Genomic DNA, 15,493 nt, shown 5'->3' with positions numbered 1-15,493 from the left:
AGGCAAAAGGCAAAACTCAGCTATCATTCATCAACCCACTAGTAGTCTAGTGGTACCAATATATATATATATATATATATATATATATATATATATATATATATTCCTCAAAAGGACTGTATATTTTTGTTTTGTGAAAAATACACTGTCGGTGGAACAAACTTACATACAAATAAAATAAATTGATATGTAATTACAGTATTTATAGCAAAATAACAAATAAAAAACAAAATCAAAAATAAAAATTAAAAAAATAAAAATAAAAAACTCTCTTGTTGGGGGTGTTGAGGGACAGACGCAACTATCTCCACCCCTTTATGTTTGTCTTCCACATGCTCATCCTAAACAACTTTTTTAATAATAAAAAAATAAAAAATAAAATTTGTTAGCAAATAAATTAAAATAATAATCTCTCAAATTAAATCACATCAAAATAAAAAATAAATTGTTTATTGCTCACCCTTTTGTGCATCTTTGTGTTTCTGCCCCTTCATTTATTCATTTCTAAAAATATTTTATTTTTTTAAATTTTTTTTTTTTTTTGGAAAGGTGGGAAATTTTTAATGACAGCTACTTCCAACAGCCCCAAGCATCGTGCAAGCCATTTCCAACAATTTCCCTGCACCAAATTAATTAACTTCAATATTTTTTTTTTCACAATTAAAACATAATTAAATTAAGAATATAATCACACAAAAGTAGAAAGAAAAAAAAAAAAAAAAAGAACACTTGCAGTACAAGTCAACAACACACACAGGCTGGTGTAAAGCAATGAAGATTAGAATCAAGAATTATTATGAAATCATGATCCACACACAGCTGGCATGTGGGATGATGATAATAGGCTGGAATAATTCTGAGTTAACTCAATCAGAAAAAAAGAAGTTGTTATCGTGTTACTTGCTACACCAGATTCCATCCTCTAATAATAGTCACTGCTAAAACTCATTTATTTACCTAATTTAGTGATATAAAGAAATAAATGAAAGTGAAATGTGATTATAACACCCTGCCTAATCACTTCCTTAATACATTTAATTAACATGTAACGCACAATAATCGAAGTATTAATCAAGATAACTTAATGTTGTTAACTCAATCTACTGTCTGGATACATATGATCTTGATAGACGAAATTCACCGAGTCGATTTTTTTTATGTTTTAAGCGTGTGATAAAATATAACTCAAACAAATTCATCGAGTGTAGCATAGAACAAGCTCGATATACATATATAAAGATATATATGTATATATAGAAGACCTTAAATTAAGAAAAAGATGAAAGCAAAGAGACAAAAGAGTTGCAGCTGTAACACCTAAAGCAATTACTTCAATTGACTATATACATTATTATCATCACCAACAAATATTCAATTGCAACAAAATAAAACCAAATTACTTCCACCGGCAACTAACTAAGATTCCCACCGCCAACATATATTCCGGCCAAAGAAACTACAGCATTATCACAATTTCCGGCCACACCCGGAAAACAATATTCTATACTCGAAATTCAGATTGTATATCAAGAAATGTTCAACAATAAAATCATACCAAAAAAATATTTAAAAAAAATTTAAGGGATTAATTAATTAAATAAATTGGCTAATTAAAAGAAGATACCTCTTCTTGGCTTTGAAGCAATCTTGGCAGAAGGTGCAGGTTTGGGGGCGGCGGTAGTTTCCTCCGGCGGAAACAGAACACCGTCAATCCCCTGAACAGAGATTCTCCCGTCGGTGTAGATATCCGGGTCAAATAGATAAGCGGATCCTTCGCCCTGCCCGAATTTGACCGACCCATCGGCCTCCTCCGCCACAACCTTGTACGGCAATCTCAGCGTATCGTATTTCACCTTCCCGAATCTCCTCACGGAGTTGTACATACTCTCCTCCGTCTGGTACTCCGGGATCATATGGTAGTACATGATTCGCTCTGGCGCACCTGGTTCGCTCAGCTGGTCCGTAGTCAGCTTCGCCATGGCTTCGTCGTTCGGGGCCAACACGGTCAGAACGTAGCCCTCGGAAACTAATCTCCCCATCTCAGAAGCCAATGACGTCAGATTCACCAGGATATCCGCCATTTCGTTGTACCCGCCGTAATGCAGGAGGGTTTGGATGAAGTCCTTCACCTGACTCTCGCCGTCGAAGTGGTGGTGGGGCCCGCCGGGACCTGGAGCCGGTGCCGGAGCGAGGGATGGGCCCGGCGACATCGCGTCGTAGATGGGGAGAACAGGCGGCGCGCCGACGGAGACCGGAGGGGCGGGCTTCTTCAGCCTGTGGGTCCTGGGGTCGACTTCCGGCGCGCCCTCCGGGATGACGGCGGAGGTGGCGGCGAGGCTCCGCCTGGCGTTGAAATCCTGCTGGACGGATTTGGGGATGAGCAGCCGTTCAATGCCGTGGATGACGCCATCGGGGCGGACGATGTCGTCGGATTTGATAACCCTGGCGGTGCTCACGGCCTTATCTCCGTTCTTCTGTACAATCAGTTGAATCCTCTCGCCGTTTGCGTCGCGGCAGAGGCTGGCGTGGAAGACGGACTTCTTCTTCTTCACCACCGCCGACGCCGCCTCCAACGGCGGCGCCGGCCAGTGATTGGACTCAATGCGAGAGGGAATCATGTGGAACAGCAGCAGATTTTGGAGTGACTTGAGATTCCGCGGCTCCAGCAAAAAAAGCTTGAATTCAGGGTCCAAATCCCTCTCCAAAGCCTCATTCCTCGGAGCGAAGATGGTGATATTGTGGCGGGTGACGGCTTGTTCTAGGGTTTGGAGCAATAGGGCTTTCTCCACCAGCTCCGACAGCTCGGTGTAGTGAGAATCCAGAAGGGCCACGAGGACTGAGTTGGAGTTAATCTGAGCCGTCGGATTAGCGGTGGATGAATTATCCGGCATTGCAGAAGTGGAGGAGACTGCGAGAAAGGTGAGGAAGAGGACGACGCCATAGATCTGAGAATCCATGGCGTTTGATGACTTGTGGTGGGGGAGTTTCTCTCTCTATAACTCTCTCTCTCTCTCTCTAAATGTTGTTTGGTGTTGGTTTCTCTCTCTAGTTTGGGGGTTTGTTGTGTGAGGGGGGAAATGTGGAGTTGCTTTGCTTTGGGTAGTGGGAATGTGTTTTGTTTGTTTGGTGGAGCTTTAAAAGTAGGGTGAAAGAGTAGTAAGGGCTATTTTTGGTATTTCACACTCTCCCTTTTTCTTTTTTTCTTTTTTTATTATGTGTGTTTGTTTTGTGTAGTGGAGAGTCGAGACTCGGACAAGGGAGCCTAGTTTGGGGCGTTGACTAACTGCATTAGGGCAAAATTACGAGGTACTTTTTATTTTATTTTATTTTATTCCTCACTGACTCTAATAAATATAGAATAAATTACAAACACCTACCCAAGTAAAATGTAATAACAAAAAAAAAAAACCATTATTTTGAGAAATTACATCGAGCCTCTTGCAGTTTGTAAATTTTTTTATATCCACTCCTCTATAAACGGGATTTAATGTAAAAATTCTACAAATTGCAGGAGATAATTTATCCATAAATATATTATTAGGTAAATTTTAAGGACTTAGACGTTTTTTGCAAAGAAGTTCGAATTTACATTTCTCCATCAAATACTTAACGGGTCAAGGGACGGGGGCGAGAGATTTCGCCTTTATTATCCCCTTCGACATTTTTTACTTGATTTTAATGAAGTTTTGTTAAGTGTCAAGTGTATTAGTGAGTTTATATATTATGATACATGGTTTCTTAAATGCTTGTATGAACATTACTTTTAGGAGTTCCAAAAATATAAATATTAGTTAAATTAATTTACAATAATTATTAAGCTGGTAAGGATGGCAATGGGATCCATCGTCAAAATGCCTATCAATTCCTACTGATTTGATCGTCAGAGTGCTAACTCCGACATTAGTTTGGCTTCCTTTTCTTAGTAACTTGGCCCCACTCTTGAAAATCGAACGGGTACTCATCCAATGAAGGGATCCATCTGATCGAGGTGTTTTCCAGCTGATCATGTGATTAAACAAATTAATTGAATTGTCCATTTTATATGCATAAAAATATATTAGAAGAACTAGGATCTAGAGATTTAATTAATAAAACTCCAATTGAAAGCCCAAAAAAAGTAATTTTACATGAAATAAAGAAAATTACAACACAAGGCCCCAATTCTTTTTTATTTTGCGTAGGTCCTCTACACCTAAAAGTGGTCCTCCTATTAATTCATGGTTTCACATATATAATATAATGTTTATTTATTGGTGAAATGCAATATCAAATTACCCATAGTTTTTGTAGTGCTAAACTCATACCTTAATATAAATAAATAATTAAATATTTTATATATATGCATCATGCATAGCACATTGAGTTATTTTAAGCTCGACAAAATAATATGGTATTTAACAAATTTAATTAAAGGGGGGAAAATGTCACAAGAACAGATTCCCAAGGGTAAAGTAGGAAATGTACTGGTACAGGCTGGAAGTAGGACCACGCGGCGCTGCGCTTGGTGGTGGTGGTACTCTACTCCGTGTATTGTTAAAATTAAATATTTAAAAAATATTCATAGATAATATTTGCTTAAATGGAATGGCTCAAGAACTTGAGCCGAGCCGATACAGCAGGACGGCGAGCTGTTAATTGCCTGAAAATGTGAATCAGTGCCATGTTTCGAAGCCAAGCTACGAATAAATACACGTTCCTTTCTAATCGCGTGGAGCGCGTGAACAATGTGTTTGGTTCCTTTCACAATCCACACCTCAATGCTCAATTAGTGACAGCTCTCCAAACTGGAAAAAGAAATTGTCATCTCATTCATTATAATTGCTCCTACTTATTATATACTCCCTCAGTCCTAATTTAAATGACGTTTTGTGTTGTTTCACACATATTAAGAAAATCAATAATTGGGTATAGATTATAGTAAAAAACATAGGAAAATACTAATATATCCTTGACATTAATTGTTTTACAACTAACTAATTAGGAGTTATAAAGGGTAAAATTGAAAATAGTGCAATTAATGATGCATTGAAAATCTAAAATGACAAATAATTTGGGACAAGAAAAACTCTCTAAAAAGACATATAATATGGGACAGAGGGAGTACATAATAACACGTCGAAAAAAACTAAATATTACTATATATTAAATAATATTATTATTTGATTTGGGACATACAATTTATTCGAATAACATCATCACCAAAAAATTAATATGATCTTTAATGAAATACTCCAATAAATACTGCACGAAATAAGCCCAGAACTCGAAACAAAAGAAAAAAGAAGGGGAAAAGTATTTATGGCGAACACACAAAAAAAAAAAATGGGGGAAAGTATTTATGGGGTTAGGTTATTGGCCCTAGATTTTTTTTAGTTTTTTAATGAAAGAACTCGTAAAACTGTACTCTCGTAATAATAGTCAGCAAACTATATGAGAGACGTATATCACACTAGGCTAATCATGTGAGACAAGTTTAATCTAGCAACCATTGGTACGAGAATTCGAATTTTGGTCAATTAACACAAATTCACTTATTTCAATCGTTAGGTCACCTGCTGCAGAATTTGTTCTTATATATTTTTCATATTAAAAAAGTTGGTAGAAATGCTAGCCATACTCAATGAAAAATAATAGGGTAAATTCCATTTTACCCTCTCGTACTCTCCCTGTGAATCACTTTACCCCTCGTACTCTCAATTTTATCGATTTATCCCCTTGTACTTGTACAATTTCCCAATATAGCCCTTTCCTTCAACTTTTGTCAATTTTGACCTTTGACGCCGTTTGGTCAACTCTGTAAATTACAAAATTGCCACTGTCTATAACGCGTCGTTTCTCCTCCGTCAATATTGTCATTTCTTCTTCTCCCACCACTTCCCCTTCCAAGATATCCCCAAACTGAATACCTAACTTAGTAAAAATCAAGACCCAAAATTTGATCGATTCCACCTAGTGCAAAGAAAAAAATATATGAATATGTGAAACTTTCTCTTTTCTAATCTCGAGAGTCAAAATCGAAAAAACTCAATATTTACGTCAATATTTTGACTCTTGACCAAATGGCGTCAGAGTCAAAATCGAAAAAAGTTGACGAAGAGGGTTGTATTGGGAAATTGTACAAGTACAAGGGAATAAATTGACGAAATTAAGAGTACAAGGGGTAAAGTGGTTCTTGGGCACAGTACAATGGGGTGAAGCGGAATTTACCCAAAATAATATTCATATAAATATAATTTAATTGTGGGAGATGATTGATTAAGGAATCAAATAAAACAAAAAATTATACATATAAATATAATTTAATCATCGGAGATGATTGATTAAGGAATCAAATAAAACAAAAAATCAGTGGTTGTTGAGTCATGAGTTTAGGATTTGTGAATGATTAAATTGTGATTAACGAGAGAAATGCAGTCCTAAGGTGAAAATTGCTTTTGTCGGTGGCTAAAGACTAAAGAGGGTGATAGATGTGGCCTGTGGGCCTCGTCATCATATTCATGTCCAATTCTTGGATTTTTTTTTTTTTTTTATATTCTCAATTTTAAGATGTATTTATGAGACATTTCTAACTATTTATTGAGGTAGTTGCTACTCCATTCGTACCTAATTATAATTGGAATCCAAGAATTTATGCAGCTGTTGAGAGATATTTCTAATTTATGTTCTCTATTTCTTTTTCTTTTTTTTTTCTTTTTTATTGGCATCACAGAAACCCGTATTTATAAATAACCGGCCATAATTTTAACACACTCCTATCCTAAATTACATGAAATTAGGGTTGTCAATCAGGCTATGTGAGTCGAGTTTGGTTGACTCAAACCCATACGTCATCGTAACTCATTACTATTGGGTCAAACTTGGCTCGTATTTTTTTTCAGGCTTCCACTTTATATCGAGATTTTGGCCCGTCTTGACTCTCGAAATCCACTTAGACAAGCTCTCGGCCCATTTTACTTCTTGCTTCGATTTCATAAACATTTGACCAAACGCAAGCCAAAGTTGATTAAGCAAATACATTCTCTAAATTGCGAAGTGCAAAATATTAAGGTGTCGGTTATGCAAATTATTTGACCTCCAGACAGTCAATATTTAATTAATCCCAATTTTCAAACTCACTAAAACTAAAACTACAACTACAACGTACGGTCCATCAAATAGATTGTCGGCAGGCGGCAGCCGAATGTGTTTTCTGTTATTATTTTAAGGCAAATGGGGTCCATATTATAAACTCAGTGACACTCACATTTCACGAGATTATTTCAATGTTCAAAATTTGTCTAGCTAAGTTTTTAGGGTCTAATAAATTTCCATGATTCATTATATTTTTTTTTCTTAAATGTCATTCTACCATATTTCACTTAAATGTCTTGGAACCCCACGATTTCATGGATGGAAAATAAATGTTTTAGTTGACGTGGTACGAGTCCACGTTACGTTTTTTCAATTCCTCCCTCGCAAGTCTTGATTCCTCGTGTAGACACTACCTGCATCACAAAAAGTTATTAGGACACCGGAAGTTATGAGTTTTGTATCTTTGATTGTGACAGTTTCGTCCCATAACATGGGTCAATTTGTGCCTGATTATCTAGATTATGATCAACTCGGGTCTTAGCCAACTTAGACTTATACTATTATCCTGAGTAAATTTGTGTGCCTCTATGGACTTGTCGATATAGGCATTTGGACGTGGGCCAACCATAAGTCCCCCACTCTCGATCATGTAGTGGCGGAAATTAATGGTGAGCACTTAGTATGTATAGTCATGTTTTGAAAATTTGTGATTTGGTTAGTTGATTTGACAGTTCATCATGGAAGTAACTTGGCGATTTTACAAAGTCATAGAGAAATTGGGAGCTCGTGAGAGGGTGAGTTGTGCAACGATCAGTAGAAATTGTGATTGCATCCCACTGACAAGTAGGCAACTCTTGAGGCAGTGGGCGGCTCAATGATTAGAATAAGTGATGGTTAACGGCTTGTCCTGCCATTGGCAAGTAGACAGCTCGTAAGGTCATAGACAGTAACAATTAATCGAAATGATGGTTTACGGTTAGCCATGACACTGACGAAGTAGGTAGCTCATGAGGCCGTATTATTATCTTGAGTTAACTTGAGCTTTTTATTCGTGTATCGAACTATTTCCATCCGCTGATACGCTCCCATGTTTGTTTATAGACAAAGGCTTCATTATTTACAATATGTCGAACTAATTTGAATTATTGTTGAATTGAATTGACTCCTACTAACATTGTATTAGATTTAATGTTTAGAATTATTAAAATCTAGTATTAAACGTAATATTTCAATGACATCTTGATTTAACAATCATTGTATCTTCATTTAAGTACTTTATGGATAAAATAACTTTTCTTAGTTACTATTTGCAAATTTAGTCGAACTTAATAGTGGCAACTGAACGAGGCCAAAATATAGAGGCAGATATAGATATATAAGCTATAAGAAGATTTAAGATATATATATGAACTATAAGAAAGCAAGATTTTCCCATAATTGTTCCATTAATCTTATATTTCTCTGCTTTAATTTTTAGTGTCAAAAAACTAGCTTCCTCATAGGTCTCGATAGTCGATCGTCAGCATGTTATAACTCGACATCTTCAATTTGAACTTGCACCAAAGGAAGAAACATTACTGCCATTTGATGATGTTTCATTGGGATTGTTTCGACCAGATCCATTAATATTATCCCGAGTTTCGAGGCGCTCAATCATCCGAGATACAGTAGCAATGCCAGCATCTATTTCTCTCTTAACTTCAGAACCAATATCCGCCACCGAGGAGCTTCTAGAAAACAGCCTCTCCTTCCATCCCCTCGTACTATTCGAGATCGAGTCTTTGTATCTTAATCATGGTTAAACATATACACGTAAGCATTTTACAATTCAAGAAACCCACAAAAAAAAAACATCTCATCAGCAAAAGTCATTATTACCTCATTGAAATTGTATTGAATCGAGATCTCCAAGTGTCTGAAAAAGACTGAAAATCGGAAGGCCCTGCACTGTCGAAATATGGCGTGGAAGATTCGCTCGCGTGACCTCTAAAAATTGGATAATAGAAGAATTTGTTTATCAATTAATTGATTAAGCGAGAATGTATGTTGTAATAATAGAAGTACCTATCATCATTAACCGAAGAAATAGATGATGAAGTTGAAACTTGATTGGTTTGCATAGAAGACGACGAAAGTCGAAGTGATGGATCCCTTCTAGAAATGTGGTGGTGGCTCCTCCCCATCGAAGCAGCAGCTACTAAATGTTGTATAATACGGTCCTCGAGTTCGGAATCATTTAATCCCACCGGTAACTGCAATTACAAGAAAACTCGTGAATATACTTTTTTCGTACGGTAAAAATAAATAGATAATTTTTGTTGAACGGTAAATAATACTGCACACTGACATGCTGCACTTGATGAAACACTGTCGCATTTCTTGATGGAGTGAACCTAATACGTCTCTCCCGTTCAACGGCCTCGAGCAATTCTTGACTGGCAATTACACAACGAATTTTGTTATCAGAAATACCAGAAAAAAATTATTATTTGTTTATAGTCTTTAAGAAGCAAATGCAATGGAGCAAAAAAAAATGAAAATCGACCTGGTAGGATCTTTCAGGCTGATCGACTGCCAACACATTGGACAGTTGGAGCTTCTTTGACACCTGATCATAAATCAAATATATGATAATTAAGTTTTCTTTTCGACCCTGGTTTTCATCAAACATGAAAACACCGATTTCCACATAATTTTTAGACAACTTCGGTAAATCTTAGCCTAATCATGCTAATGCTCAGGTAATCTTCGATAATATGATTATCTCACACAACAATTTTGCACGAGGAAATCTAGATGATTGATCATCAACAAGTTCGAAAATAAGAGCAATAATTTATGTTCATACTAGTTTCCCCTGTAATCTTGGCAATAGTGTTATTCAGTTGACCACTTAAATGAAAACTCGAGAAGATTAAATTACTGAACAGAATGCAACTACCATTTGAATAGACCGTCAAAGATGCAAAAGATAGACGTTTATTTTGTACTTCCATGTTATATTTTGAAAGGAATTAAATAGATACGAAGCACAATTACTACATTGCAAGTCAGAAAATCACAATACAGAAAACAGTATAATACACAAGTACATACCATTCGAGAATACAGTGTAGGTGGAATTCATGCTTGCAGATTGTCACCTACAAAGGCACGATTCGTAAGAATTTCTTTCACCAACAATAGCAAATGATAGCACCAACCATAACATATAGTAATTATATATAAAAACGCGAAACAATCACTCTATTGTGCAATTTACCGTCGAAGGATCGTTGGCACAAAAAGCCTCGAGGCATATGCTACAAGCATCTTCGCAGGGATCCTGAATCCCCCCGTAGAATGCCATGTCATCACCTGCCTTCTTGACCTCATCCATTCCAGGAACCTGAAATAAAACCGCAAACAAAAAACGAAAAAGACGTTTAGCGAATCTGTTTAATAGTTTATCACAAAAAAAAAAAAATCGCCACATTCTCACTTCAACCCTAAATTAAGAACATTTGATCCTAAATCAAATTATAGAAAACAAACAAAATTGAGAACATTTGATCCTAAATCAACAAACCAACAAAATATACTTCATAAATGAGCGACGAAAATTCATCTAACAATCAAAATAAAACGTGAAGATATTCATGCGCTATTTATACAATCAATGAAGCTTAAATTTCAATTGAATAAAACTATACGATTCTGAATCGACGAAGCGTATCGCCATAATGTATATTAAAATTTAAAAAAAAAAAAATTACCTCCATAAAGGGAGAGAAAAGTTCCAGAAACGAGAATGGGTCAAGAATCGGAAAATATGAACATCAATCCCTAAATTCCGACCGGTGAGAACTTCTCCCTGAGAACAAATATTAATATCGAGGTCACCATCCAGGCAAACCTCACAATTTAGAGAGAGAAAGTAAGTGGAGCGAGAAAATGGGGGGAGAGAGAGATGTTTAATAATGGAGGTCGAGTTTTCAGCTTTCTGTTTTTTTTATGGCCCTTTGTTGCATTCAAAATTTCTTAGGGTAAATTACACATACCTCCCCCAAGGTTAGTCAAATTACACCTAAGCACCCATAAGTTTGAAAATTCACTTATACTACCCTCTTTGAGGTTTGGTTCTAACTTCTAATCCAATGTTATTCGAACAAAAATAACTTGTCAATTTTCAGCCCTGGACATATGTCGATTGGGCCCAAATTCATTTCTTGATTAAATTAACTTGGGTTTAATTGGCCCTTGTGCTAAAAAAAGTTTTCATTAGGACTATATTGTAATTCATGGTAAGGCCCATCAGAATCTATATACAATCTTGCTATGCATGAAATAATTATTTTATTTTATGAAATAGTTTTATTTAGTAATACTTCATGTTAGATGATTAATAACCTATATTATGAGCACATGTCCTAGATATTACTATTAGGCTTTTGGCTTTTAAAACCTATCGACACATTGAATTTGATTTGAAAGCCAAACCTTTTCGGTATGTCGGAGTGAAAGCCCAATGGGTTGCAAGGAGTAAAATGGATAAAGAGCTCGTCTAAATGTCTTACGAGAGTCAAGACGAGCCAAATGCTCGCCTAAAAGGGTTGTGAATGATCAAACAGACTGAGAGCTTGCCTTATGCTTCTAATACGCGTGTATATGAGAAGGGGAGGCGCGGTAAGTGGCGAGCTGATCTCGTGACCGTTGGAGAATGTGATCTGAAGATAACTTTCATATTTTAGATAAATAAAGCAAATGTATTAACCCTACTACGGTTACATTAAGAGACAACGAGAGAACATACTTAATATTTTCTCTCGAATTCTCGCTGTCTCTTGTAGTATTTTCTTTTACTGTCTTATTCATTGCACTGGCCGTAAATTCCGTTGATCGATGAACTCTATGGCGTTGAGGATGCAGGGTTTGGAAAACGGTCTTGAGAGTGCAAATATTGTACCATCATAAAAATATATATGGAAAAAAAATTGAAAAAAGAAAAGAAGAGAAAAATGTGTGGGAAAAAAGGGTAAGAAGGACAAATTGAAGTGGGGAGGGTAAAAGAGGAACATGTACGAAAGGAAGGGAACAAATAGGGACCATTAGGGGGGGGGGCCCCGCTACTCTGCATGCACCCATTTGCTGAACCACCTGGGCTCGCATCATCCCAACCTTGCGATGCTGACCCTTCAATTCCTGCAGTACAAGTGTACTACCCTTCAACTATCATACTCTATTTACTACATTTATCCAGATAAAAAACAAAAAAACAAAAAAAAAACACTTGATTTTGCAAGTGTTTTTTTTTTTTTTTTTACCTCGACAACTATTTTTTACCAAAGCACCAATTTTTTTAAAAAAATATATATATATATATTTAGAGAGAGATGTATTCCATCTTGATTTCTTGTGAGTTCATCGATCTTAGTTTTTAGGGCTGAAAGTCGGATAAAACGGATCGAAATTCATTTTTTGCAAAAAGATTTTAAATATTTTCGGAAGTACAAAACTAATTCCAATTTCAATTCTAAAATTTTTGTAATCTAGAAATTCATATCAATTCCAAAAGTTAAAGAAATTTCGAAATTTTGAAAATCAAATAACTTTTAACATTTCGAAAATTAAATCGGAATCGGAATTTCAAAGATTTTTTTTTATATAATTCCAATTTCAATCCAAAAACATCGAAATTTATTGAAAATCCTAATGAAAAAAGGTGTTCCAAAATCGGAATTTTTCGGATCGAACCAGTAGAATTTGGAAATTCCGTTCACCTTTCCTCCCCTACTAATGTCGATTTCAATTTACTGAAAAGAAGAGAAAATAATACTAGCTGAACAGAGCACATGAATTTGTTCAAACTTGTTACAAAGTTTTATTATGTTGAAAATAATACATACCTACTACTCTTTTTAATTTGTTGCCGTGAATCTTCCCAATAATTTACTTCCTCTGTATTTTGATCTCATTCGAGGTTTGAATTCGGATATTAGGAATTCGTTAAATAACCTTAATTATGTTGAAATATATTCTTTTTTTACGGGTATGGGGCGAGGCGGGCACATGAGGTTTTATTAAAAATGAGAATACGAGAATTTGGAAGAAACGTGTAAATATTAAAAGTATAAGAGGTATGTTTATATAAATGTTATATAAACATATTACGTTTTTATTTATATATAAATTCTTCTTATATATTTTTGTACAAATATATTCAAAATAAATTTTGTTATCAACTATTAATGTGCAGTTTATCATTAAATCATATCAGTAACTAGAGAAACAATAATAATATTTAAAAATTCATTATTCAAACATGTTTTTAACTTCTCAGAATCTGTAAAATGGCTCAATACGATATACGCTGGATGTCTTTGAGTGTCGGACACGAAACATATCTGAAACGCGAAAACGTTACAAAGTTGAAATTTTTCGTACTACGTAGATAATAACATCTATTTCAATGGTGTCTACATGTCTAGTACTCAGAGTCTGGAATTTTCCTTTTGTTTCTGCTCAAATTTCATTAATTGAAACATACACATATGACCCCCAAAAGCATCAATTTTTTATTAATCAGACTTGAACTCCATAAAGTCAAAAATCACAAGTCACATACGAAATTGATTTGAGTAAAATATTAGGGCAATACTAGCTGGTTCTAGAATAATCTCCAAATACATTTCAATGTGACAATTTTTTCTCACCGGTTGAACCGGGATTTCCACGATTCACAGACAACTGACTCGGGTTTTATTATTTTTCGGGTATTTGAATTCAACCGGACCGGACTAGCTACCGGCTCGCGGTGAAACCGTCGGACTAACCGTTCTAATTTTCGAAACATTGATTAAAAGACACCGAGGGTTTGATTGGCTTATTTTGGGAATGTTTATAACTATGTGTTTTATTTTACTTTCTAAATATAGTATCATATGACCCAAAGTACATGCATACAATTAATATATGAACCTTCAGTTATATTTCTTATCTATATTATTACATATCAAATTATTTATGATATATATATATATATATATCAAAAAAATATTTGCACTAAAAAACTTTTTCCTTATCAAAGAAAAGGAAACGAAACAAAGCACAATAATTTTCTCATCCTCTGTACATTAAAAAACTTGAAATATACTTACTTGGCAAAAAAGAAAATTAATTCTTTTCTTTTTTACCGCGGCCAATAGTAAAATCCAATTTTACTAGACAGTAAAAATAAAAAACATAAGCAGTGATAGAATGTAAATTAATATATATAAATATTTTCAATTTATTTATTAATTTACTGAGCTGAGACTTCAGTCAGTTCTTTGGGAAGGGCTCCGCCAGAAACCGGCGCCGTAAAACTTATCCCACATCTCCTTCTCCAGCTCAATTACTTCACTGTCGTCGGAGACAGATTCCAGAGCAGTAACCATGGCGAGAGGGCTTGTTACCGGGTGTATCTGGAACTCATTCTCGTCGCAGCCGCACTTCCGCTGCGGCAGCAGCCCCTTCTTCAGCAGCCTCCGGTGGCGCTTCCTTCTCAGCGCCTTCCTGCACAGCCCCGCCGGCAACTTGTACACCGCCAGAACGATGAGGTTCACCAGCCCGCAGGGGCAGCAGCAGCACACCGCCGCGCACTCCGCCGCCGTCCCCCCGGCCACCTCCGCCAGCCTCACCTTATTCCTCGCCCCGCCGCGCGACGAGTAGTCGGATCTCTCCAGCAGCGGCGACTGCCGCCTGTCCAACGCCGGCGACCGCATCGTCATTTGCCTCGTCATCTTAATTAGATCAATTCCGATCAAATTCCCCGATCGAATTCCGATCAAATTAAATTCCTCCTCCGCCGCCTCTTAATTCCCCTTCTCCACAATCCCCTAGAGAAAATTCCGCCGCCTGCACTTTCGAAATTTCCCAAATTGAAAACCTCGAATTTTCAAAAACAACAAAAAATATATATGTATATATAAATCTCGATCCATCCATACCTGCGATTAATTATCAATGAATTTCGATAAAAATAATGCAGCGCGAAAAAAGTGCCATTGTCGGAGGTGAAGGCGGAAGTCCGACGGGCCGAGCTACTACACACAGTAACACGGCGGTTGTGCGGAGGGATCTTTTTTTTTTTCAATTATTTTTTTTTTGCTTCCTTTTTCTTAGATAAATTAAGGTGCCTTCCGAATATCAAGGAGAGCTACTGAAAATTGTTGACAAATTCAATTCAATTCATTTTGCTCAACGGCTCACCTTTTTTTCAGCTCGGCTTTTTATTTCCCGTTCCAGAATATATGAACGTGTGTGTGTGTGTGTGTGTGTGTGAGAGAGAGAGAGAGAAATCTAGAGAGAGAGAGGTCTAGAGAGAGAAAGAGATGGAAAATTGCAATAAATTGGAGGAAATAATAATTGCAAGGAAAATGGTAGGACTAATGAATGAGATAAC

The 15,493-nt window shown here is 36.2% G+C and overlaps 3 protein-coding genes across 3 annotated transcripts; all 3 read right to left on the bottom strand.

Annotated features, from left to right (window-relative positions):
* Window positions 1–103: 103 nt before the first annotated feature.
* LOC105949990 (fasciclin-like arabinogalactan protein 15) lies at window positions 104–3,347 on the bottom strand. The gene is made up of 3 exons (XM_012973307.2): window positions 1,625–3,347; window positions 461–619; window positions 104–349 (listed from the first exon to the last, which is right to left on the bottom strand). Exons 1-2 carry the CDS (start codon window positions 2,955–2,957, stop codon window positions 561–563), a joined length of 1,392 nt encoding a protein of 463 aa, XP_012828761.2. The 5' UTR covers window positions 2,958–3,347; the 3' UTR covers window positions 104–349; window positions 461–560.
* A 5,100-nt stretch (window positions 3,348–8,447) lies between these two features.
* On the bottom strand, window positions 8,448–11,039 carry LOC105950034 (E3 ubiquitin-protein ligase RHF2A). The gene is made up of 8 exons (XM_012973358.2): window positions 10,827–11,039; window positions 10,334–10,459; window positions 10,168–10,214; window positions 9,617–9,679; window positions 9,419–9,506; window positions 9,136–9,323; window positions 8,950–9,057; window positions 8,448–8,858 (listed from the first exon to the last, which is right to left on the bottom strand). Exons 1-8 carry the CDS (start codon window positions 10,830–10,832, stop codon window positions 8,615–8,617), a joined length of 870 nt encoding a protein of 289 aa, XP_012828812.2. The 5' UTR covers window positions 10,833–11,039; the 3' UTR covers window positions 8,448–8,614.
* A 3,051-nt stretch (window positions 11,040–14,090) lies between these two features.
* On the bottom strand, window positions 14,091–15,493 carry LOC105949925 (uncharacterized). The gene is made up of 2 exons (XM_012973231.2): window positions 15,039–15,493; window positions 14,091–14,946 (listed from the first exon to the last, which is right to left on the bottom strand). The coding sequence occupies exon 2, from the start codon at window positions 14,829–14,831 to the stop codon at window positions 14,367–14,369; it is 465 nt and encodes a 154-aa protein (XP_012828685.2). The 5' UTR covers window positions 14,832–14,946; window positions 15,039–15,493; the 3' UTR covers window positions 14,091–14,366.

The sequence above is a fragment of the Erythranthe guttata genome, chromosome 10, assembly GCF_056151865.1.
Source record: "Erythranthe guttata isolate IM_541 chromosome 10, IM_541, whole genome shotgun sequence".
NCBI classification, from domain to species: Eukaryota; Viridiplantae; Streptophyta; class Magnoliopsida; order Lamiales; family Phrymaceae; genus Erythranthe; species Erythranthe guttata.
Note: the sequence above shows the minus strand (reverse complement) of the source record. Positions and strands in the feature narration are given on the sequence as shown.